Source organism: Ciconia boyciana, chromosome 2 (genome assembly GCF_034638445.1).
Source record: "Ciconia boyciana chromosome 2, ASM3463844v1, whole genome shotgun sequence".
Classification (NCBI taxonomy): Eukaryota; Metazoa; Chordata; class Aves; order Ciconiiformes; family Ciconiidae; genus Ciconia; species Ciconia boyciana.
In genome coordinates, this window is record NC_132935.1 from 121,733,216 (window position 1) to 121,759,123 (window position 25,908).

The following is a 25,908-nucleotide window of genomic DNA, read 5'->3' on the forward strand; positions in this document are numbered from 1 at the left end:
GGCTTCCGCCAAACTGGGCGCAAAGGGTGCCGATTTGTTTAGCCTCCGAGGGTGTTGCCAGGCGGACTTTCTCTTTAGTCAACGCCAAAATTCGGGACCGGTTCTGGGAAGAGAGCGGCGAGAAGCAAAGCGCCGCGCGGCGCGGCCCTGCCGGCCCCCGCGGGGTGCGCGGGTGGGCTTCTCTCCCCCGGTCGCCAGAAGGCGTCAAGTCAATCGTCCGCGGCAAACGCCCGCCCGGGCGGCGGCCGGCCGAGCCCCGGCCCCCCCCCCCTCCCCTCCCCTCCCCGGCTGCACCCCCGGCGGGGCCGGAGCCGGCAGCCCGGCGCGAGGCGTGGGGCGGTGCGCGCGGCGGGGGGCGGCGCGCGGGGCGGGCGCGGGGCGGCGCGCGCGGGGTGCGCGGGCGGGCGCGGATCGCGGCGGCGGCGGCGGCGATGGCTTTCGAGGCGCTGGCGGAGGCGGCGGAGCGGTGGTGCGCCCGCACGCCCTTCCAGCTCATCGCCGCCGAGGAGACGGAGCGGCGCATGGACTTCTACGCCGAGCCCGGCGTCTCCTTCTACGTGCTCTGCCCGGAGGCCGCCTGCGGCGACAATTTCGTGAGTGCCCCGGGAGGGGAGCGGGGGGGCGGGCGCGGGCGTGCGTGGGTATCCGTGCGTGTGCATGCACGGGCGGGCAGCCCCTGCGCCGCTGTGGGACATCCCCCCTCTCCCTCCGCGCGGGTCCCCGGTGCTTGGGGGAGCACCCGAGGGGGAGCGCCGGGGGGGCGGAGGACGGGGCCGTGCCCCGGAGGGGTGCGGGGAGGGAGGGCGGTGGTGCCGGGGGCTGCGGGGGTGCCCGGCGTGTGGACCGGGGGTGGCGGGGACAGGGCGGGGGACCGGGGGGATCCTCCCCAGCGCGCACCACAATCTGCAAAATGGAGTCTGCTGCCGGTGGGGGGCGGCCCCGCGGGCAGGGCTGCGGGCAGGGACCCCCCCGCCTTCCCCATCACCCCGGCCCGGGGAGGCTGCGGGCTCCGGGGGGGGGGGGGGGAGGAGGAGGGGTGCGAGCCCCCCCCGCTCCTCCTGCGCCCCGCGGGGGCTGCAGCTGCTGCTCCCCCCGCGGCCCCTTCCGTCCTCCCGGGGGGCCGGGGCCGGGGCACGGTGCAGGGACGGGCGGACTGGCAGGGCTGTCACGGCAAATGGAGAATGGGCAGGAATAAAATGGAGTCAGGATGACAGGAGGGCCGCGCCCCCCCCCGCCGCTCCCCCGGCCCCGCCGGGGCTGGGGCACCCGGGCAGGTGCCGGCCTGTCGCCGCCGCGTCCCCTCCCCGCCCCTCGCGGAGTTCAGCGGCAAGTTTGTGCAGAAATGGCACCGGCAAAACAACCCGTGGCTTTGGGATGGGGGTGGGGGGGGTGGGGGGGGTGTTCCCCTCCCCCCCAGCCCTCCCGGTGGGGAGCAGAAGTGCAAGAAGAGTTACCGAAAAGCGGCAGCTCGCCACGGGGTTTGTAACCTGCAAAGCTCCAGTTCACTGCAATGAAAGGATTTTATTTTATTTTTTAAAAAATAGCTCCTAGCACAGACCATTATTGCAGGAATGTTGTAGGTCCTTCCCTAGGAGCGAGTTTCATCCTTTGATCCACTTGACAAAATGTTCATTAATTCCCTTTCCAACAGGTAAGTGCAGTAGGAACCCATTTGACAGATGGGTTCATGGAAACAAAGAGCAGTGAAGTGACTTCTCCCAGACCACAAATCTCAGCGAGCAGGACATTTATTTATTGTGTCGGGCAGATGGTCACGCTGAATTATGAAAGAAGTTATCTGGAGTTTAGTTATGCATCTGTCCCGGGGTACATGAGACCTTCAGCTGCAGTCCCAACCGTGGCAGTGGAGCATCTCTGGGTGTGGATTCTCCCGGTCCACGGTGTGACTAGCCTTGCACACCCATCTTCCCAGCACCTATAAGCCTGTTAAACTCGGGCGCTCGTTCCCTTCTAGAGATGCCTGTGCCCAGAAAGGGCCATGCCTGCTGGACTCTTAAGCAGGGATATGTATGAATCCAATGCAGGACGAGGCTAAAGCTGTGATTGGGTGCTAACGATTTCAGAAATTGCAAAGAAAGGTCATTATTTTTCTTAGATGTGTATTGTTTCTTTATATGCTGCTCAATAATTGAGCGAACTCTTTCAAAACAAAATCTAGTCAACTTTAAAAAAAATCTTAAGCGGTTTCAGACCCTATTCCCGTGCTTCCAACACTGGCCAATTTTTGTGGGTTTGCAACCACATTTTCCCCTTTTTTTTTTGGCAAATATTTTCATTCCAGGGTTGCTGTGGGAAGGACTCCCCACCCAGAGCTGCCAGAAGGGCCAACTCCTGTCAAATGCAGAATGTAGACAGTGGAAAACTAGAAGCAGTGTTTTCTTCTGTCTTTTTTTGGCATTATTACTTGAGGCACTTTTTGTAGCAATACTACTTTTAAGACAGGCAGATAGGTGTCATTCTTAAGTCTTTTCCTGTTGAGGGTGTCTCTTTAATGCGATTAAGAACCACTAATGAGCTGATTCACCAGCATCGTGTTTTCTGCCCCTAGTGCACTGTGGGACTTCATTTCTGCTCCCAGCTTGGCTATGTTGTTTTTTGCAGTAATTTTCTTTTTTTATGTTCCAGAAGATAAGTTTCCTTTCTATGTGCAATTACAGGCTAAAGTTTATTTTAAGGAGACTTAATACAAGCCAGGGGACTGAGTCTCATTTGCACTTGAGCCTTGTTGCATGGCTCCAGTAACACAACGGAGTGTGAAAGTGAGTAAATATAAACAGAATTCACAGTGGCGCGCTTTACAGCCTTTTTGCACCCTGTGACTCTCATAAAGGAGCCTCACATTTAATAAGCATCTGGTGCCTGGTATTCTTGTTCCGTTTCTTTACATCTTCATTTCATAATAATGTGACTTAAAAAGCTATGTAGGAGGTGCCAGAGAAGTCCATGATAACCCACTTGTAAGGAGGAAATGATGAGCATGATGAACTTAAAAGGGAGGAGGATAAAAACGTGGAAAGGTTGCCAAGATGCAATCTCGGGGAGAATAACTCTGAATTTCTACAAAATCTGAGATTCCAGATCACAACAATCATATAATTTTAATTTCCTGTAAAGGTATCTTTGGGCTAGGTTTTTAACATGCTAGGGATGCAGAATACCCATCTAGATGCCTATTGGCATTTTCAGTACCACCTGGACACTAAAACCCTCTGAATCAGCATTTTAGATAGCTAAACTATGTATAATTTAGCTCCTGAGGCTCGTGGTGTTCTCAAAAAATTAATTGGACTTGTATAGCCATAAACCAATGAGGGTGAGGGTTGTGATGCTATTCCTTATAGTCTGTCATTTGTTTTGTCACTGTGTTATTGCTGGTATTCAAAGTAACCGATAAAGCAAATAAAAATATGATGCCACCTGGATGCAAGATTTCCTGTAAAATATTTTAGAACAGAGTCAGTGAGTCTGAATATTTTCTGCAAGTCGAATTATCCCCACAAAGAAAAAGTTTTGCTGCCAGGCTCAACAGGTGGGCTGGTTAGAAGAAGGTGGTCCAGGAAGTGACTCTGTCATCCAGCAACACTGAATCATCTAAAGGCATGAGGAAAAGCAAACCCCTCCAGATGCAACCCTATGAATTGCCTCAGCTATGTGCTGTGCGTAGACGCTGAACTAAGTAATTCAACCATGATCCTAGGTCAGCTGAGGTGGAAACGAGTGGCTGTGTGCTTTTGTAGTGACACAAAGCAACCGTGAGCAAAACTGGGCAAGCTTAGGAAACACATACTCAGATGATGAGGTTAATGTTTTTTGAATTGCGCAGCCATGGCCGAGCACTGTGGTCCACCGGTTTGCCAGCAGCCTGCTTCTCCCACTGCAAAGAGGTTCTCAGGCGTCAGGGTTTTTCCGGGAAAAGCATCTCCGTATGTGCAGCCTCACTGACTGCTCTAACTTTCTAAGCAAGAGCTGAATCCTCAGATTAAGTTTGTTTTTATTTTGAGAGGCCAAAATTCCTTTTGCAGGTTCCTCTGGAGATGCGTGAGTCAGTGGTGAGACTCAGTTCCTGCACTGCCTCGGTGCAGAGCTGAACGTGGACAGAGAGCTGTAGATGCAGCTGAATATATAGTGTTATAACCCTAGTCTTTATTACAGTTAAGGATTTTTCTTGGGGGGAAGATAAAATCAAGCCATTTCTGAATGAGAGGCATGCACTAATGGCACGCGAGACCTTTCATAGTGTGTTTGTTGCTACAGCCAAAGTTTTAAATCTTCTGCAGACGTGGAAATTGTTGGAAGCCTTACTTGCTTATTGCCTTACAATGCTATGCAAAAAAGTCTCCTCAAAGGCTCAATGATCAAGTTACTCGCGTAGGTTTTCCCCTTGTGTTAGATCATCTTATTCTGTGGTACTGCTGACAAATTCACACTGGAGTCTAAAACATGGTGCAGCTCGAAAAGAGACTGTAAAAACATGATAGGACAACATGAGGTTAACTTTCCTTGGGGAACGAACTAGCTGTTATTTATAAAAGGGCAGGGCCTGATTTTCATTTATATGGAAGCTCCTGTGTATAGCTCTGGTAGTCAAAAGAAGCCACAATTTAAACAAGAATCAGGATGTTAGCAGTCATAATCATTTTATACATATAAACAATTACAACAGGTTTAGCACAAGCCATGAATTGCCAAGCTGCAACATCCAGCTCTTAAGTTTGATGCAAAGATTAGAAGTAACCAAACAGTTATTGCTAACCCCAAGTATTAAGAAATCATGGGCCAGACCTCCAAAATCTTGAGGCTGTTCTTAAAATGTTGTGATTTGAAAGTGTTCCTTTGATATTTTAAAGAAGGTTCATTTGAGTTCACTTTATGTACCTTCTGCCTTTTTAGGCCATAGAAATCACAAAGTGCAGACATTTTTTTTTTTGTAAACAGAAGCTGAGATTTGGTTGTATATTTATAGGACTACAAGGCCTATGACTCTAAGATGGCATGAAGTATCATGAGACTTGTGGTATGTGCCTTTGAGAGTTGGCAAGACTGTAAAGAACTTATTTTTATTGCCAGACTGGTTAAGAGATGACTCTGGTTATATGGAAAGAGCAGAACCTACTCAGTAAGGCAGGACTCTTTTCATAACAAAGCCTTTTGCTATGCTTATGCTTGTAAAATGCAACAAGCAGCAAAGAAAATGTAGGTCAAGTGAGGTTCATAGCAAGGCAGTTACAGTTTTCATCTTAAAGATGCGCCTTAGGTGATGTTAAGTAGTGTTTTCTTTTGGTAAGTGTAAAACTGCATCCCTGGCAGGTATTCACCACTGAACGGGAAGGCGACATGCAAGCCTTATGTTAGGGATGGAAACATCTGTCATTCTGACTCTTTCCCTGAATGTTAGTTAAGCTTCAGAGAGACCCTCCTCTTTCCTTGTTTAAGCATAACCTACTGTTTATAGCACAGTAAAAAGCAGCACGGCACTTTGGGGAAAAGAGCTGCTGTGCAAAAATAGAGGTAGAAGAGTCTTAAACCAATGTTGCAGTATTACGCTTTTCTGTGTAGCGGACTGCCTAAGACAGTCCCATGCACAAAGTCTTCAAAAAGAAGGTCTTTAAAAGTATGCATTAGCTTGTGCTGCATGCTGCCCTTGTGTGCAAGAAGCATTTTTGCCTGAGTGCTTCCACCGTCGCTCACCAGCTCTGTTTCAACAATAAGCATCAATTTTGGGAGAGGCTTCACAGAGCCAGGCTGGGGAACCAGCATCTCTGAAGTAAGAGCAAGACGAGAAGAATATCCCAAATGGGTTTAAATGTGCCTGCCCGGGAAGAGAAGATGCGGGTCTAGGAGGAGTAAACCTCAAAACAGGGAGGGAGGCATGAAGTGTCAGGATGTTGTGAGTGCCCAAATGTCTCTCCTTGGCTCTGTGTCTAACCTGCGGGTATATTTTGCATCTTTTCTTCTGCATCGTCAAGAGAATTACATATCAAGTTCCACCTTCAGGGTTGCATCACACTTGTGCTAACGCCAGGAAGACAAAGAGACACTTTAGCTCTTCCTGAGGGCTTCATTGCAGTGGATGATGCAGAAGAAGAGAAAACCCAACGTGACTTCCAGGTCTGAGCAGGGCTGATGTCAAATGAAAACACCTTTACTCGTAAAATGCGCGTGTGCAAGGCATGCGTACCCTTCATTGCTGGTGCAGTCGTAAGGTGTTTTCTCTTCCAGATCGATTTCCCTGCTTCCTGATGCATTGTGCTAATAAAATCAAGGTTTCTTCTCAGAAGTGTGGCTTCTGAAACAGCCTGCAGTGCCTGTCCCCAGTGTGGGTCTGAGCTGCAGGAGGCCCAGTGTACTTTGGCAGATGTTTACAACATGTCACCTTATAAAATCACATGGAAAGGCTGGCGTGAATTCCTGTTAATGGCTTTTCTTTCTTGTGTTGCCGTTGGCTTTCAGCATGTGTGGAGTGAAAGTGAGGACTGCTTACCTTTTCTGCAGCTCGCACAGGATTACATCTCCTCCTGTGGGAAAAAGACACTCCATGAAATATTGGAAAAAGTCTTCAAATCCTTCAGACCCGTAAGTGCCTCTTTTTTACTTCTAAATATTGACAGTTACCAGTGACTTTTAGTAGGATAGCACTGGATGGAACAAGGTGTTTTTTCTTCTTCAGGGACTTACATCTCCAATCAGCTGCCTGGGTGCAGGGGTGTTAGCATGTAAGCTACTATCAGGCAATTGGAAATTGTTTCTTGGAAGCCAGCTGCCTTTTTATTTCCATCTCTGTGTTTGAGAGGATGAGATTCCCACACGGGGTGGGAGGCCAACTGGTGTGGCAGCCGGTGGCACCGGCTCCCCAGCTGCGCAGGGGCTCCCGTCCTGCTGATGCAGTGCTGACTCCGAGGAACGGGATGCGAGTCAGCGCCGCGGGACTTTGTGGCAGAGTTATTTCCTGGCACTGGAATTGGGGAGTTTTGCAAGGATCCGAGTAGTGAGAGTAAACCTCTGGGAGGCTGGAAATATGGTTTCTCTTCAGAGTGGTTTGTTTTATTTTAGGGTTGGCTTTTTTTCCCCCCAAGTGGTCCAGATTTTGCTGTTAGGATGGTTGCCACTTGGTATTTGCAAATGCCAGTTTGGTCACTGCTTGAGAAGAGGTTGGAGCAGAAGCTGGGTTTTGTGGGGAGGGGGTGTGTATTTTTCTCTTGTGCTGCTACTCAGCTTTCTCTGTCCTTGTTTAACACTAAGGTTTTGGTCAAAGCCTGGGTTGCATCAGGATGAGGTGACTTAGGCTGGCTGTTGTCCTTCATTTTTGTCAAATCCTCCCGTTGTGCAGCCTCTCCTTTTGAGAGCCTCGGGCCGGGTAAGGGGCTGGTGCAAAGCAGAGCAGAGGTTCATTGCCAGAGCCATGCCCCGGTGATGTCCATGGGAAAGCTGACCAATGGACATTTTTAAACTCAACTGAAAATGTAGACATTTTTCCCTTCTCTTTTTCTGCCTGACTAATGGAGAAAACTGAAAATGTATCCCAAGTATTTAGAGCAAAAGGGAGGGCCTGGAACACCGATATGAAAACACTGGCCCTCCCTGTGTTACACCCTTGCATTGCCTTGCCGTGGACTGCCACAGCTGGTCGACATAAAAGAGCATCGTTTTAAAGAATCCTTTGAGAGACTGGAAATAAATAGAACAGATGCACACTTTTCTTAGAAAGGGCTGGAAATCTGATCCATCAGTACAGCTGCTTGTAATTGTGAAAACACAGAAAAATATAAATATGTTTCCCAGAACAGTATTCGGCTCTTAGATCTTCATAGCTGTTTTCTCCCGCTCAGAAAAGCTGTGTCTTTGAAGAGAAACTTCCATTGGTTTAACTAAGGAGGACTTCAAAAAGACTTAATTAAATTGGTACAGATCACTTATTTCATTTAAACCACATTTATTTCAGCACAGCTTAAGTTGCTGAGAAATTGGCTTCAGTCAAACCAAGTTAAGCTACTCTTCAGAATAAAAAGGTTCAAAGCGAGGGGAACTGTTACGCTCTTTTAGTCTGGGCCCTTTGTTCATACATCACATTTCACCCTATGATCGCTACCACCAAGCACATAAATTGTGGTTGAGCTGGAGCATATCTTTTCCAAAGACACCCATTCTCGATGTAGAGTCTTCAGGTGACATAAAGGATACAACGCTACTGCACACTTTTTCTTCTCATCATTAGTTACGCTCCTGTGAAAAACTTCTACAATCTGCGATTTTCTAGTTTTGCTTCCTAACTGTTGAATTTTATTATGCTTTTGTCTGCTCAAGAACAGTTTCCTCAATTGTCAGAGACCTCTTGCAGACTGTAGTGAAGTACCTCTTCATTTTCTCTTGGAGGTACCACAAAGATTAAGTTTCTCAGATTCTCCTTTGACCTAGTATTGAGTGATTTGCATCAGCATAACAAAAACGGTTTTATCATTCAAGGTATGGTTATGCGTAGACAAGTGTAATAAGGAATGTATTGACATTTTCCCCTTATTGTAATTATTAAAAATAGCAAATGCATGGTAGGATACATTTTAAAAAGTGAAGGGTATTACAATAAATGTATGGAAAAAGTTATTTTACACCCTCGGGCCTTTGCCAGAACAAAACCACTTTTTGTCAGTATGGGGAAATTATTTCCTTGGCGTTACTTTGCACTGTTCCTCATCCTTTCTCTGCTGGACCCGTTTTGCTAATGAAACCACCTTGCTGTGAGCGTGGAGGTAACAGTGCATTTGCAGGGCATTTCTTCTCCGCTATCCCAGCCAAGTCTGCTGTCAGAGACCAGTCTGGCAAATTTCAGTTTGAAAAATGGCAGTTTAGGAAAAACTGGTGCTGAAGGTCAGACTGGGCTCTTCTGAAGTGTCTGATGGTCCTGGCTACTCAGTCTGAGACACTGAGGAGGGGCCAGGATTTTAGCATGCGCTTGGTAAGCACCTTCTGAAAGTCTTTTCCATTTGGTATTTCCAGCTGGGCATCCAAGATTACTAGATAGTTTTGAAAGTCTTTGTCAGGGTCCTTTGAAGGGAAATCTTTAGGAGGAGACACCGGTGGTGTGTCTGCAACTCTCTATGCCCTCATGCATGCCACGAGCACCTGCCCTCCCTTAACCAAAGGCTCCCAGTCTGATTTTCACCAGGTAACTCATCTCAGCCCTGCTCTGCACATTCATGATAACAGCCCAGCTGTGTCTCCACAGACTTAACCTGGGGCTGCGGTGTGGGAAGGGACTGGCTGCTCACGCTGCTGGGCCCTGTGTTTTGGAGGCGGTGAGAGTGGGGATGCCCAGCAGTTAGCATCCCTCAGTGAGAGACAGAGATTTTCCTCCGCTCGCTGCTCTTCCCTGGGCACAGGAGGCAACGAGGGTGGTCTGGGGGCTGCTCACCAGCCCTCGCTGCTCTCAGGCATCTCTCCCTTATGTTTTATGGGCATAAGCACAGTGCCAGGGCAGGATATTTATTTAGATGAGGCTTTTAAGTAGCGTTGGTTAACCTGCAACAGCTAAACTGCACATCTAAATCCTGCTGTAGACAAGGTCAAGCTGTTTCTTTACTGAAAGGTGGTGGGGGGCATGTTGTCTCTGCCCATTACTGCCTTCCTGGGTCAGTTTCCACAAAGCTCTGTGATTTGCCTTATTATCCACTTATTCAGGGGGCATCCAAAAGTGCCAGACACCATGCAGGTACATGAAGTGATATCAGTAGCACTGGGCTCAAATACCACTATTTGCCTCAGAGCATCCCAGCTCCTCCAACGCCCTTGTCTCTCTGGTGCAGGAGGTGTCCATGCTGGTGCTTGTAAGCACATCTGCCTGGAGACTAAGCCCTTCACACCGGGATTTGACAGAACCACGTTATCTCTAGTGTAGCATCGTGTGGACCGCTAAAGCTCGGTCTTGTACTTGGCTTATTTTTCAGTGTGCTTGTACATCAGCTTTTGGTAGGAGGCAATGTCATTCTACTTTCGTGACTTAAAAACTCCTAGGTTATTTGTATAAAATCAGGACACTTCAAAAGAGTTAAGAGAGACAGACAAATAAAAAATGCCTGAGGGACATCACACCAACTGGCAGAGTTTGCAGAGAACCAAAACATGAGTCGTAAAATTCAGCAGCAAATTCCAGGGCTCCCGCATTGAGCTCACCTTCAGCCTAAAAAGCCTACATCTGAACTGGGGAGTCTGCAGTGTAAAAACCATTTACCCCATATTCATTGAATTCATACTCGTCCCAGTGACCTCTCCTTTACCTCCAGAGGGGTAGTTTGGCTAGCTGGAATAATTAGATGTAGTTCAGGCGGTGCTGCTGCTGGTTGTTGTCCTCCCTCCCTCCTCACCACCCTCCTGTCCTCCTTCTCCCCACACGTCCCCGCCTGGTGGTTTTGCTGCCCTTGGCTGTTTGGCCGATGGATCAGCTCTCTCTTTCTACACCCCTTTCCTGTTTTACCTCTTTCTTCCTTGTTTTCGCACTCCATTAAAGTCCTTTCAAGTCTGCCACATAGCTGATACATTAATATATGAAGCAGATAAGGACTAGAAGCAGAAACTAGTGTGTTTGAAAGAAGACAAGGTGGGAGTCCGTCTAGGGTCAGCTCAGGCCAACTTCATAATCTTATTTTGTCCTCATCTTTTATACACCTTCCTTCTGCTTTGACCCAATGTTTGTAGAGACCCCTGCACTTTGGACCCTGATCTTCCCTCCTTGGGGCCAAGGTGTGGGCTGATTTGTCACTGCAGTCCAGGGAGCAGTAAGGGGTTAACAGTGGTGAGGGATCGTAGTCCTGTGGGAAGCAACAAGATGCAACCCCTGGATACAGCAGGACCTGTATGGTCGAGGTCCTTGGTGCCTTGGAAGATCCTAAAGTGTCCATGAGAGAACAAAACTGCACCTCTCTTGGAGGAACATCCTATCCCATCCTATCCCATCCCATCGCATCCCATCCCATCCCATCGCATCCCATCCCATCCCATCCCATCCCATCCCATCCCATCCCATCCCATCCCATCCCCATCCTTCCTACGCTCCGTAAAACCGCTAATGTCAGCGGCATCACTCTTTGATTTACGCTGCACCAGGGAGAGGAGAGCTGGGTTTCCCGAGGGCGAAGGGAGAGGGGATGTGTGAAAAGCAGGACGTGCTCCCCATCCTTTGGGATCATGCGCATCTTTGTGGTTCTCATGGTGTATGTTGTGTTTTCCATGCTAATTTTGCACAGGAAAGGCTTACAGTATCCCATGAAATGAAGACTCACGTGGCTCATTTCCCTGCAAATCAAGGAGGAATTATAACCAGAGCTGGGCAAAAAAAGTGTGATTGAAGCTCTTTCTGCCGGGTGGTATAAACAGAGCAGTGCAACGCTCACAATTAATTTCAATACACTGAATCAGTTTAGCGAAAATAATACTGGTGGATAAGAAAGTCTAGAGGCCTTGCTTTTGCATTTTAAAAACTGAGTATTTTAATTTTAGCTTCAACACGAAACAAAACCCCCGCATCCTGAAAATGAACCAAATAGTTTCATGTTCGGTTAAGCATTTGATTTGAAAAATATGTATGCATAGGAATATTTACTCTTTGTTCTGCTCAGAAAACAAGAACATTTTCAGCTTGGGGTCTCTCCATAACTATTTTTAAAATGCGAAGGAGGGGGTTTAGTCAGCAAATTCTCCTTCCATTTCCCTGTCGAAGAAACCCTGCAACTAAAAAGCTGTTTTTCTCCCAGTGGCAGTGAGGAATATGAGCTTTATTGGACCCAGAGGCTAATTCTGTGCATTGTCTTTGTACCCACTGAATAATTTTGAATGTTGATCACAGACTAAATTAGTTTAGGTCCCTAAAAATCTGCCTCATCACAGCCTTCTCATTTTCACGCTACCACCTAGCAAGTGTCACTCTCCTCCCGATTTTTCTGGGTTTTGCCTCTTTTGAGAGCTAACAGCTGCGTCACTCTCCAAACAGAGCGTTGCATGCGTCTGTGCTGCTCTTCCAGCCCTGGCGAGCTAAATACATGGCATTCCCAATAATGCCTGGCGTGTGATTTTGCTTTGTGGATATTAATAGCTGCTAGTGTAGGGTTCTAATATGAGATTTCCACAACAGATGCATTATTTTGACTATTATTTGGTTTATCTGTCTTCCTGACTTCTGTTGGCTTGGCAACCTTTTGGAGGAGAGGGGAAAAGTTCAACCATCGCTGTTCGCTCCTTTTCCTGTAGCGAACAAGTGCTCAGAGCCATCAGGTGGAGGCATCCAACCATTGTACGAGGAAGATGGGCTGGCCATTCTTCACAAGCCCAAATCTAATTTGCAGATATTTAAAGGGACTTGGGCAATTTTGAGTTGAATACACAGTACTTCCACTGCGAGGGCTTCACCCAGCATGCAAGGCTTCATCTGGTGTGATGGAGTGAAGGGTAAAAGAGAAGCACTTAACGTGGTAGGATCTTTACGTTTTTAGGGACTCCTTGCCTATTCCATAGTGGCCAGTTCTGCAGGAGGATGCTTTCTTCATTGGCTTTCATAGGGTTGCTGAACACAATCTTAAACTGAGATAACTTACTGCTACAGTATTATCACAGTTCTTTCTGAAGTTAAACCACTGCCAAGTCTAAACATTCAACAATTCATGATATGACCTCAGGGAAGAACACAAAGCTTTTTGCAAGTGCTTTGCTTTGGTTTTATTTATCTTCCAGTCTCTGAGCACTTAATTTGGTGTGAGGATGCATTTTCAAATCTTTCTCTATCACAGGAAGGAGAGAAAGAGAGTCGAGATCGTTATGCAATACAAAATTCCAGGGTTTGAAGTTTTCAAGAAGTGGCACCTAGGTATTGTGTGGAGATTTGCAGCAAAGCTGCCTGAGCAGGTAATTTGCTATTACACCGTATTTTCTCTTCTTTGTAGTTACTTGGGCTTCCAGATGTTGATGATGATGCATTTGAAGAATATAACGCAGATGTGGAAGAAGAGGAACCAGAAGCCGATCATCAACAGATGGGTGTCAGTCAGCAGTGATTTTCTGAGAAGCTAAAAAATTCGGAAGCCTTTGGTACCAGGTGGGGTCAGGTGGTCCCACGTTAGCCTGTTCGAATTAGTGCATCACATGGGGATATCTGGCTCCCAGGATACAAGTTTTACAAAATGGTTTAAAAAAAAAAAATAATTAATAATAGTAATCTGTGATGAGCTTTGCTAAGAAGTGACCTGAATTTTGCTCCTGCTTCAGTGGGTTTTCTATGGAGTTGTCTTGGTAGCATTCTGCCGTTATCAGTCTAGAAGTAGTTTTGTCGCTGGCTTGTCTCTTCGATTTGTGTTCGAGAGTAGCGTTCGCTGACATGAATGTAGAGTACCGTGAATGTAGGAAGCATGTGGTGAGAGTGCCGAGTCCTCACCAGTGACCTTTCCGAGGAAACCAGCGCAGAGAGCAAACGCGACCTGCGCTTTTCTTTTTAGTTCAACAGCTATGGTTTTTGACAAAGTACCAAACTTGGAGAGATTTCTCCTGAAAAACACTAGTTTAATAGTGGTCAGTACTGCAGAAGTGCACATGAAGGCTTAACAAAAATAATGGGAAGTGGGAAAGCCAGGGGAGTGTTGGTGTCAGGCATATTAATGTCGTTTTACTGACACCTGAGTTTACAAGTGCTGGATTAATAACTGGGAGTAATTAGTATCAGCAGTACACTTTATAACCAACCCTGGTACTCTGACACCATTTGATCCAAAGCCAAATGCTGCTTTTGTACAAATGACTTAAAAAATAGCCATCGTGTATCCCACTTCTGCATGACAACCAACTTTAAGCTTTGCTGTTTTTAATACACTGCTAAATTATTACTCAAACCTCGTGGCATTGTGAATTGAAGTGCAACTTAACTTTGAAGCCATAAGGGTATAAACCAGCACCTGGCTCTTAAAATTATGCTGGACCTGTTCCTCTCCCTGGGCCTTTGAGCTAGTCCGGGCATTTACACCTCATTGGAGGGGAGCTAAAATACTACTACTTTGGCTGATATAAAAACTAGTGAGGTTTTACTTAGCTGGGGACTTGCTCCCCAGAGGGGTTTGGCAGGGTCTTGGTATAAAGGAGAAGAAGACCCCTCGTATTTTATACCTATTTTGGGTAGATTTAAGTGACTTGGATGAGTACCAGACTGTGAAGATGCAGGGTCTCTTTATTTACTTGCCTTTTGTACTGAAAATATAAGAAGCAAAGGGGATTCTGTTGTAATACAGCTGTTTTCCACAATCAAGCAAAATGTTTCTAAATTTACTCCTTTTATCCAATTTTTTAAAAATCATGAAATGAAGGTCACACGCTTCAAAAGCCCTTTTATACAGAATTAGCTTTATAAAAACAAAAAGTGAGCGAAGAGAAAATGCTTGGACAACTCCTAGAAACAACTCGCACCATTTTGAAAACCCTGTTGTTAGTGATGTCTCCTTTTCAATAGACTTTTTAAAGAGTTTTTTTTCAAGGTTACTTAAAAGAGCAAGTTTTCTTGGTGGTTTACATTTCTGACGATGGCTCGAGAGATGCATAGCACTTGGTTTTTCCAACCTGGGGCAAAGACCTTCCATAAGTGGGACGGTGTGTGGTACCCAAGTATGCACAGAAGTGTCTGCAACACTTCAAAAGTCAGAGTTTAAGAGTATCAAAAAAATGTGGAAGACAAACAGAGCTTAACGCAACTTTGTACATTCTTTCGGCATGCAGGCATAAACATGGTAGTCGCAGCACATTTTCTATGGACTAGTGACGTGAGAACCGTGGCAGTTCATTGTATAACACTGTACAGCAGCAATAGGCTTTTTGCTTACTAAAATAAAGTGTAAGACCAGTGGTTTCCATCCCTGCTTTAAGTCCCTAAGTTTTTCTTTCCTCTCCAGCTAAAACAGATGCCATAACCTTAAACAGAGCCTTGCTTCGGGAGAACCTTTCTCTTCGTAGCATCCAGTCCTTTGGTTGTGGCTCATACAAGTAGATCTTTTGGGGCTGACTTTCCTCTGCTGTAATGTAATGCAAGACATAATTTACAGTAGCACAAGCTGGAGGCAAAGTCCTGCCGCTCAGGTTTGCTAGCCCCTTGCACCCGTTTTGCTTAGGTGCAGGTGGCTGGCACCGACACGCACATGCACGCACCCACACGCACACCTGCGCAAGCCCCGGGCACGGCTGCGTCCTGAGCTGGGCTGCAGGGTTGGTCTGGCTGGAAAATAACCCTCTGCGTTTTTACGGGCAGGCAGTTTTCCAGCTGGATCAATCCCACCATCTGGTTCAGCGTGTGGCTGCACAGACGGGTGCCAGCACAACAGAGGGGAGGGTGCAGGGGTGGACATGGGTGGTAGCTGAGGACCCGCGGCCGAAGGCACCTTGCACCCCTTGCACGGTGTTAGGGGCTCGTGGCGGAGGTGCGGACGCAATCTGAACCGGCCTAAGTGCTGGGAAGGATTGACTCTACAAGGCTCAATGGAGAATTGGGCTCTGGGTGGCAGCGGGAGAGGCAGGAATTCATGAAATGAGGAAAGACTGAAAGATCCAGTGCTTGTAATTGCATACAGGAGGTTGTAATATGTATTGCACTCTGCTACCTTTCCTGCATATTGATTTAATTGTTAATGAGCGGTTGAGCATTAATATGGTTGCAAGCAAACATTACGCTGTAAATTATGTAGATATATTATTTTCTGTATTCACTAACTCGCTTTTTTTTCCGGAGTGCCATATGCCATTTGGGTGACTTCCACACCAGACCGCAAGTGCTGGACAGCTGGGGGGCTCTTCTGCAGCGCTCACCCCTGCAAAATTCCCACTGAAGCCAGCGAGATTTTATTCAAACAGGACCTGCAGGACCGGGCGCTCCAGGGGATGCATGAGGCTTGGTCCTGCAGAGAGCTGAGCACTCTTGTCCCCTCTCACTTTGCTGGGAGCCGGATGTGTTGAGCCCTGCTGCTGAACTGAAGCATGACCAGGCAGCACTGAGAATAAACTGGAATTTTATACATAGAAAATTTAATTTACATGTGTATTAAATGTGAATGAGCATTAATATAGAATGTATTTTATCAAAAAATATTGATTGCTTACTTTGACCAAATACATTTCTGTATTACCGTGTTACTTGTTCCATACTTACCAAACGATGCAAGAGATGTGGAACTGGTTTAGTTATATTACAAAGTATTTTTATATTTTATTTGTATTTTATTTTTCCCTCACTGCCGCCACATACTGAGGTTAGTAGCCATTCAGTAATTAACCAGGGGTAGCATGACCCAGTGGCTAGTTTGCCAGGCTGAGACGCAAGATTTGCAAACACGTGCATAAATGCTTGCAAGCCTGGAGACTCGGTGAGAAGGTGTGGGTTCAGACTTCTGCCATTGCCTTGCCCTGAGCATCGGGTGGATCTCAAAGGCTGGGAATTCAAGGCAGGCCTCCAGTTATGCATCCCGGCCTCCATGAAATTCAGTGGGAGCAGGGTAACCCCTTTGAAAGTCCTACCTTAAGCCTTTTGTAAAAGGGTCCATTAGTATTATTTGCCCACCAGTGTATAAAGTGCTTTTAGATCTGTGGGTGAAAAGAGGTATGCATCATCATTGCCTGTTCTCAAAGCAAACCATTAGTGAAAGGACACAGAAGAGTCTTTTTCCCTCGCCTTTCTTTCATAGGCATTTCATGCTCTAGCTAAGCATAAATATACCAGAGCAGAGCCTCTTGCAGAACTGGCGCTTCTGAATGTAAGCTGCATGAATGCAATGAGCAGAGCGCTGCTTGGGGGAGGAGAAATACATGGGATGCCAGAGGGAAGAGCAGATTTCAGAAATGTAACAACTGGTTTGGGTAGCAGGGGCAAGCGTGAGAAAGGCCCCTTTCAGAGAGATGCTGGGATTTCTGAGACAGCCCAAACCATCCTGCCAGGTGTCTGCTTATTGAACCTACGCGGTTTATAAAAAAGCTGCTCTGGACATTACTGGGGCCTTGAGCTCGGTCGTGTTTTTCCGTTAGTGTCCTGCCTGATGAATGCATTGAGATGGTTGAGAGAGGAAGGAATGGAGAAAAGGCAAACTAAAAAGCCTTCTCCTCCTCTCTTCTCCAACATTATTATTTATGATATTGTGTGAGTAGGTAGGAGCAGCAGTCAGGGAGCAGGAAGCTGCTTTATTAGGTGCACAGTAACATCTCTTAAAAGGACTTGCTCATGAGAGGAAAAAATTGGCAGGCTGTTTCCTCGCAGAAATGTGGGGAATAGCACACCCCTGAGCATGATGACCTGAACCCTACCAGACTTCAGCTCCACCTCCTGCCCTGCTCTGAGCTGTTTTCCAGGCAGTTTTGCTCTGTGCATATTGCTGTGCATTTGAAAGTCGCATGCTTATAAGAATGCCACTTTTGATGGGAATAGCCAGAGTTAGTTTTCCTGCATCAGTGACCTGCATGCTAGCTGCTGCGTCTTGGCACTGTGTCCCGTGTAAGGTGAGCTGTGTGAGATGGTGTCTGGGAGCAGCAGGGAGGAGTTTCTGCTACAACATTGCTTAGTAGGTAACTGCCCTTTCCCCCTCTGCAAGGGGGGACATGAGACTGTGACAGTAAAAGTGATTGCAATAACATTATGGACGTTGCTTTGGAAAGCTGCCATACAGGACAGATTTCCAGCTTCTTTCAACATGTTTCCTGATCTTTCAGTGGGACCCAGGGCTGAAGTCCATGGCTGTTTTACTCACAGTCAGCTTTAGCCACACTTTAGCTGTGGCAGGAGGCAAGGTTACCACTTCCTCCATCCTTACCCCGTGTCCATCCTTCCCTCATGTCCATCCTTACCACTCTCTTCTTCTCAGAAACTCCCACTCCCAGAAGAGGAGAAGCGGAGGAAGGGGGAGAGAAACACCTCTTATCTCCCACAGCTTGCAGCCAGGTGCATCAGTGAGAGCCGCAGTTCAGCGCCATGTGTGTTACTGAGCCGCGCTGTCCTTTCTGCACAGGCAGCACCTTCTCACAGGGGGATGAGGTGGCCTGGGAGATGTGTTATCCCTTGAGGACCCATGACTGGTCCATGCCGGACAGGGGTTATGCGGAAGAGAGCAGTCATTTTTAGGTGCCAAACCCAAGATCTTTTCACAGGGAGCGATGCCTAGCTAAATAATCCAGTCTCTGAAAATCATGACCCATTGAGGCTTTCCAGGCTGGGCATCCAGAAAATTAGACCCCTCTGGCTGCCGGTCGCTGGGGAGCCTGGCCCAGACTGCAGGTCTCTTTCTCAGCGCTGGCTGGTTTCAGTCTGGCCACAGGACATGGGAAATTGGGAAGGATGCCTTCAGGGGCTCTAGCTGGATGCCCCTTTCTGTAAATTGCTGAGCAAAGGGAAATGCTTTGTTTTATCTGTTTAATTCTGGCAGGACCTCCCCTCCTCCCTGGCAGCCTGTCTCTGCAGCCAGCTGCAGCTGGGAAGCCTTCACAGGGCAGCCAGGCAGGAGTGACTCAGGGCAGCGGCTCATAGACCCTGTACCAGGCTGGGCTTGGGGTGGTCCCTGCAGGGTCACCACACACCTGAAGGCTCGGGGACATCACTTCCAAGGCAGATACTAAAATAAAGAGATTCCTTAAATTTGGTCCTTACCTCTGATAGGAAAGACTCTGAGGGCAGACCCTGTCACCTCAGGTTTTTATCGGACTTCTGCTGAGACTTACTTAGTTGCATTGTTGGTATCTGATGTCTGTGGCAGGTGTATGAAGAAAACCTCTTCACTTACCCACAATCACCCATTCAGTGAGCCAAATCATCATTTACACACTCTATGTTTGACTTTTTTCTCATTGCTGATTTTTTTTTTTTAAAGAAAGACAATCCCTAAAGGCACATCTGCATTATTGCAAACCCCGGTTTCTACAGAGCCACGTAGCACTGCACTGTCAGTATGAGCTTGGTCATAAACAAATATAGAGATTAACAAAAAGGGCATTCATTTGTCTGCAGAAAAAACTTCTTTGAACTAGTTATTGCTGACTACAGTAAAGCTCACTGGTTTCATGTAAAATACATTGAACTTTGAAATTCCCTTTCTGTACTGACATGCTGTTGCTCATGTAGGCAAAGATCTGCGGTAACACTGCATGTAAAGGATGTCTGCTTTCATCTTCAGGGACGGTGGTGGAAATGCCAGCTCTGGATTTCAGTCAATGCGATTTTTTTTTTGTTGTCAAGTTTTCCTTTACTAATGCAGGGACCAGTCAGACCTCAACATGTCAAGCAGAAATCATGTTGCGCCACGCCATGCAAAGGCTGTCTTTGGTGTGCTTTCCACCATTTTTCTGGCTGGAAGATCTCTCTGTCTTTGGGACTACAAAGCTGTGAAATGGGTCGTCAAAAGATGTTGCCCTTTTGCTCAACACTTTAAAATGTGTAAGCCTTCAGTGGAGCCCTGCCTTTCTTCTGATCCTCCTTCCTCTCCCACCACTGACGCATCAAATCCAGCAGTGTCGTTACACCATGAGCTTGCCATTAAAGAGCTTACCAAACTCTTGATGACTGATGGAGTCTTTTCGCTGTGAGCAAAATCAACTAAACGGGGATTTTGAGGGGCTGAAGTGTAGCTACAACGTGTGCGGCAAAGGGAATGAGAGGCTTGCATTTCCTGGGCACTGTCGGTGTGTGGTGGGATAAACACAGTGTTTGCAGGTGTAAGGAGGAGAAATTTATTTCATCTGAGCTTTGGGCACTGCAGAGTAATCCCTGCTTTGCAGGACAGGACCCAGAATTGCTGGGTGGTTTGGTTCAGCGCAATCTGAGGCAGTGGGTTTGCTGTCCGAAGGTGGGAATTGGTAGTACTATTTGTGGATGAGCCAGTATTTCGGACCTGCCGGGTCCTCTTCTGTTTTACACAGATTAGGGAGGTGTCTGTTCTAATTAAGAGACATGTAACGATGCTGAAATTAAAATTGGTGGTTCTGTTCAACTCATTTGGCTCTTTTCCTTAAACACTGCACTTTTGATTGCCACTTTGACATCTTCTCACCCTGATGTAGTTGAAGGAGTGCTGTCACTCGTTACCTTTTGTCATGAGCCTCTGTCTGTGGGTTGAAGAACATCTTCCAGCCCGTAGAAGAGCAAGTGCTTTAACTTAGCACTTGCCTTGTATTTTTGGCACTTCCCAGGGCATGAGTGCTGAGTAGGAGCATGCCAGTTCTGTGCCTTGTGGTGTGGCCAGAGCCCTCAGTGTTGTCTATAAAGCCATTCCTGTGGCTGGTGGAATGCCTGCCAGGATTGACTCCCTCATGTTGGTTCATGGTCCTGGCAACACAAGCCAAACAACCTCTTGAGAGACCTTTGCGTGTGGTGGAAGCCACTGTGACAATTAGGCTCTGGCTACAGATACAGCTGTCTTGTGGAAGAGGTGATGGTCCCAGCACGTGTTCAGCTACTTGGAGCCCACTGCCCACTTAGGTCTGCTGGATGGACTTCTTCCTGCATCAGGAGGTCAAGTGAACTTAAACAGTTTGGATAGCAGCTCTCTGCTAATATGGACCTCAGCCCAGGGACAACAAGCTGGCCTGGTGGGGAGCTCCCGCACAAGGTGGTGGCTGCAGCTGAGGGCACTGCTGTGTGCATAGCTTTTGCCCCAGTCCGGGTCTGTCCACACTCCAGCTCTCCAGAGTTACCTCACGCCTTCCCCAAGTCAAGAAATCAGGATATTTCAGGGCCATGATAGGTCTTGGATTTGTATCAAGGAGAACAGATCCATTAGAGGTGTGCAGTTTGTGTTGTCTCTGTAGGCTCCTGCCTAAAGCTTTTTCACCCACCACAGCTGTCCTCAAGCAGAGTCATCTGGGAAACGCAGAGTTACCCACCTCAGCAGCTCCATGTGCTGTTTTAAGGAGCACATCAGATTTTACGCTTTCTTTCTACAAATCTTCATGTTCCTGCTTCTCTGTGACAAGGTTCTTGCTTCCACCAGTTGTTTAGTGAGTGATGAAATGCCATAAAAAAGCACATTTAACTTTATTTCCAATGCCTACATGTATGCATTCATGCTTTTCACTGAATAGTGCTGTAGCTGTGACACCAAGGCAAGGTTTTTATACCTTTTATTAGACAAACTGATACAGAAGGGGGTGAAAGCCACAAGCTCTCAAGCTCCAAAGTGCTTCTCCATGCTGAAATAAAAGCAGCAACTATATGGGGCAGTCTGATAGCAGGTAATATCTCTCCACAACAACCTTACCTTGCTTGTACACTTTTCTTAAGGTATTGCTGCTATAATGGTGCGATGGAAGAGGCAGTGCTGGAGCCAGGTTTTTATTTACAGCCTGTAATAGTCCTAAAGGGCCCAGAAGTGGGTGTCAGCTATGTTATACCCACCACAGGGCTCCTTAAGAATGTGTGAAGGGCTGTAGCATGCCATGAGCTTTGAAGCCTTTATGTCTTTGGGTTTGTAGCAGTCCCCTAGAGGTCAGCAGAGCCTAAATTTTGAAGCAACTCGAGCCGATGGTAGCGTGGCAGGGATGATAAAAGCTATTTCGCTGCTGTCCTGCAAGACCCTGCTTTTGCTCTCTTGCAACTTCAGCTGTTGCTGGGGAAGGTGTGAGGCTGGGAAAAAAGGAATCAGCGCATGGGACAAAAAGCCCTGCTTTGGAGTTGGATGGGCTGAGAGCTTGCCATGGAGAAAGACCATGGGGAGGATGGGGCAGAAGCAGCCTGAAGATGCATGCCGGCATTGTTGAAGCTGCGTAGGGCAGTGGGAGCTGGTGCCTATACCTCTTGGCCCTGGTGGTACCCATCCCTCCTGGGACCACGGCTGGACTGCAGTGCATCAGGAGCAATGTCACGTCAGAGTAAGCTCCACTGCAGCCATACTTTGTGTGCATGCATCCATGCTCCCATGTTGCAGTGGCGTAGCTGCTGGTCGCACTGGTCTGCTCCCAGCCCTGAGCTGCCTTCCCGATGCCGCGCTGGCCTCAGCCACGCTGCAGCCACTGCAGCCACTCTCTGCATGCCCAAGTCCTTGCAATCCCAACCTACCTTGCACAGGTACTCATTTTACCTGTCACCCCTGCCCAAGACTGGAGGTGGAGCTCGTTTTCCCTGGGCCTTCTCAGCTTCTGGGGTTGGAGTGGCCATGTAAGGGAGCCAAGCTGTGCCACATTCAGATGACTTGAGGCTGACAAGCTGCTTGCAGATAGCTACTCCATGTCCAGTCAGCTTTCCACAGTTCCAGGAGAGGCACAAGAGTTTTTGGCACAAGGCACCGGCACAGACGTAGACTAAAGGGCGCTGAGGAGACGACGAGTGGTGAGTCCTACCCTGCATGTGCCAGCAATCCAGGAGTTGGGCCAGACCCCAAACCAAGACCCTAGTTACTGCTGCCAGCCCCTGGAAACACTCGGCCTTGCGGCAAGCAGCCCCAGCCAGGAGACCCGAAACCAGTGCTGCATTTGCCTGCAGGGCACTCTCAGCACATGCATTACATTTCTCAGTAATAAGAAAATTAGTTACCTTGAGTGGATGTGAGCTTGCATTCACCCTCCATACTGCTCGCCCTCTCCCCAGCTGCAGCTGCAAGCTAAATAACTGGGAGTGCAGTTGGCAAAATATGCTTCTTTCTCCCCAGTTTTTCTCCTACTCAGTGTGCCCAGGACTGTGGCTGCCTTTTTGCCTGTTGTTTAGCTGGCCACTCTCCAAGCACGGCTCTCCATTTTTCTCTGCATCCTTAAGGACCATACGCTCAGCTTCAGCAAAGGCATTTGATGAGAACTGAGACTTGCAGGCTTTGTTCAGGAGGACATGTTGTACTGGAAACACAGCGATTCACACAGAAAAACAGTGCCAGCTTTTATCCCATCACACATTTTGGTTAATGGAAGTTAGGAAATTTTTATATTGGATCTTCTTGAAGATTTTTTATTATCATTATTCTATTACTTCTTGTTTGCTGTATTTCTTTTTGTTTCTGCAAAACCTTTATCAGGGAAGGTTTTGAACTGCCTGTGAGTCATGTAGCAGCAATGGGGAGTGGCAGCGCAGAGCTGTGGGAGCCGAGCATATGAGTTTGTGACCTGCTTACATCTCATGACAAAGACTGCTGGTGGGTCACCCAGCTATTGATGGACTTCCAGGCTGCACAGTGCCTAGGGTGGCCAACCATGATGCCCGTCACGTCTCTCCTCCATGTGCTGCTGGCTACAGAAAGCATATGCCTTAACCTTAATGAGTCCAGCTCTGGTTCTGAGCCTTCTTCAGCCTTCTGAAGTCTGTGTAGCAGACCGCAACAACATTATTTATGCAAAGCCTAAATTATGAGGCACAGACCTGTGGACCCTTTCTCACCTCCGTGAAATGTCTGAGCTTGAGGGCAAGACAGCTTTATGGATGCAACAAGCTGTGAGCTGGAGATGTAAAGTGGGATGATGACATGCTTGCTGAAGCCCCTCAAACTGTGTGGCAGGACTTCCTTCCCCCAAGTCCCAGTGCATGGCTGCGTGTTTTTCCAGCTCTGCGGGATAGCAGGAGGCACCTTTCTGGGAACCACTGCAGCAAGGCTCTTGCTAAATTCCTTTAGGCTTTGTCAATGTGCAGTTTCTTTGTCGCATCATCCAAAAAAGGGAGGGAGGGCACTACCTGCAGAACCGGTAATGTCATCGCTAACTGGGCTTCATCAGCGCTCCCTGAATCCTCCCAAGCACACATGAGCAGTTAATTAGATAACTGGCACCACGCAGCGTCCTTTGTAAAAGATAGATTGCAGCGCAGCCGCAAATCAGCAAAGGCACACACCACCGGCCCCGGGAACCTGCTTTCATGCATCAGCACACAAAAGAGCTCAAGAGGGAAACTAAGGATAGACTTACCATCTCCGGGGTCTTGAGAAATGCGTAAGAAGTGGTGGAGATAGCTTCTCAAAACTGGGATGGGGAAGTGTTTTTGGAGGGGGAAAAAAAAAAGCCATCTTTGTTACTGTGGAAACCAAGCAATGAACAGCAGCTTGTTACTTCTCTTGCTTCACAGGGGGGATGCTGGCACAGTCAGCCCCGGAGGAACAGCAGCATCGACCTCAGGCCAGCAGGCTGCAGCTAGAGGCAAAGGGAAAGAGCCCAGGAGGAGGCATCTGGGAGGTCACAGACCCCACCACAAACTGGACTGCACTTCAGGAGCTGGTGGCATACCTGAGACAAGGAAAGGGAACTGTAAAGAGGAGAAACAAGAGGACTGAGACCAGGAAGAAGGCATCACAGCAAGGGACTGGTGGAGAAGGAGATCAGTTTCATCTGCGATGGGACTGGAGAAGGCCTTGTGACAGCTGAGTGCAGCCTGGCTTGTCCAGAGCAGGCAACAGAAATGGACGTGGAGATGTAGCAGCATCTGGTGGAAAAACATGCAGGCAAACACAGCTGTAGCAAGTGCCTCTGAACAGCAATCACTGCACCTCTTCTTCCTCCTCACCATCCCCCAGCGAGGTGCTCTGTGCCTGGTCCTGCACCAGCCATCGTGGGCTCCAGGAGCTGCAGCCCACCCGTGGCCCCCTCCCCTGTCACTCAGCTTCTTCTGCCTTCGCAAAAAGAGTTTTTGCAGGACCCAAAATCCTTGTGACTAAGCACCAGCCTGCTGCCACAGTGCTCCGCACCCAGCCAGCCAGCACACCAGACAGAAAGGGCTGCTTGCTGCTGTGTGAGGCACTTCTGCAGCTCTGTGGCTGAAGTCCCCCGTACCCTTGGCACAGCTTGTCACCACATCCGTTTGCGTGGTTCACAAACTTGTACGTGTTGTCACACTGTTGGCGCTTTCACCGCCAACTGCTCTTTCAGAACAATAAAAATCATGTTTTCCTTCCTAATAAAGTTTCTTTCCTCCCACTGGCCCTGCGGCAGGGTTGTTTGTACAATGTATGGTAAGCCGTGCCCATCGACAAGGGACCTGCCCAGGCCTGCAGGTCCCTGTGCTCACCCAGGCCAAAGCCTGACAATTAATGGGGTGACGATGCTGAGAGTTAATACAACCAAAGCAAAGTGAGCAAATGCTGCCATTCAGTCACCTGCAGTGGCCTGACACATGCTGTTTTATCAGACATTTAGACACGCAAGCAAATTACATGGAAGACATGAATAACATGTTTCTGACTACTACCACTGAATCACACAGAATCACAGAATCGTATAGGTTGGAAAAGACCTTTAAGATCATCGAGTCCAACCGTAAACCTAACACTACCAAGACCACCACTAAACCATGTCCCTAAGCACCACATCTACACATCTTTTAAATACCTCCAGGGATGGTGACTCAACCACTTCCCTGGGCAGCCCGTTCCAGTGCTTGACCACCCTTTCAGTAAAGTAAAATTTCCTAATATCCAGTCTAAACCTCCCCTGGTGCAACTTGAGGCCATTTCCTCTCATCCTATCGCCTGTTTCTTGGGAGAAGAGACCGACCCCCACCTCTCTACAGCCTCCTTTCAGGCAGTTGCAGAGAGCGATAAGGTCTCCCCTCAGCCTCCTTTTCTCCAGGCTAAACAACCCCAGTTCCCTCAGCCGCTCCTCATAAGCCTTGTGCTCCAGACCCTTCACCAGCTTCGTTGCCCTTCTCTGCACACGCTCCAGCACCTCAATGTCTCTCTTGTAGTGAGGGGCCCAAAACTGAACACAGTATTCGAGGTGCGGCCTCACCAGTGCCGAGTACAGGGGCAGGATCACTTCCCTAGTCCTGCTGGCCACACTATGTCTGATACAAGCCAGGATGCCATTGGCCTTCTTGGCCACCTGGGCACACTGCTGGCTCATATTCAGGCAGCTGTTGACCAACACTCCCAGGTCCATCTCTGCTGGGCAGCTTTCCAGCCACTAAGCCACTTCAGCCATGCTGAAGCCAGCATGTCCGATGGG

The 25,908-nt window shown here is 48.0% G+C and overlaps 1 protein-coding gene across 4 annotated transcripts; it reads left to right on the forward strand.

Annotated features, from left to right (window-relative positions):
- The first annotated feature begins 380 nt into the window (after positions 1 to 380).
- MTURN (maturin, neural progenitor differentiation regulator homolog) lies at positions 381 to 24,867 on the forward strand. 4 transcript variants are annotated; one of them, XM_072853881.1, is made up of 4 exons: positions 381 to 593; positions 6,472 to 6,594; positions 12,945 to 13,096; positions 24,038 to 24,867. In XM_072853881.1, exons 1-3 carry the CDS (start codon positions 432 to 434, stop codon positions 13,053 to 13,055), a joined length of 396 nt encoding a protein of 131 aa, XP_072709982.1. In that variant the 5' UTR covers positions 381 to 431; the 3' UTR covers positions 13,056 to 13,096; positions 24,038 to 24,867. The 4 variants fall into 4 exon arrangements, with proteins under 4 accessions (XP_072709982.1, XP_072709980.1, XP_072709979.1 ...); XM_072853879.1 differs by lacking the exon at positions 24,038 to 24,867 and adding an exon at positions 15,761 to 16,645; XM_072853878.1 differs by lacking the exon at positions 24,038 to 24,867 and having other exon boundaries at positions 12,945 to 14,891.
- Positions 24,868 to 25,908: the final 1,041 nt, after the last annotated feature.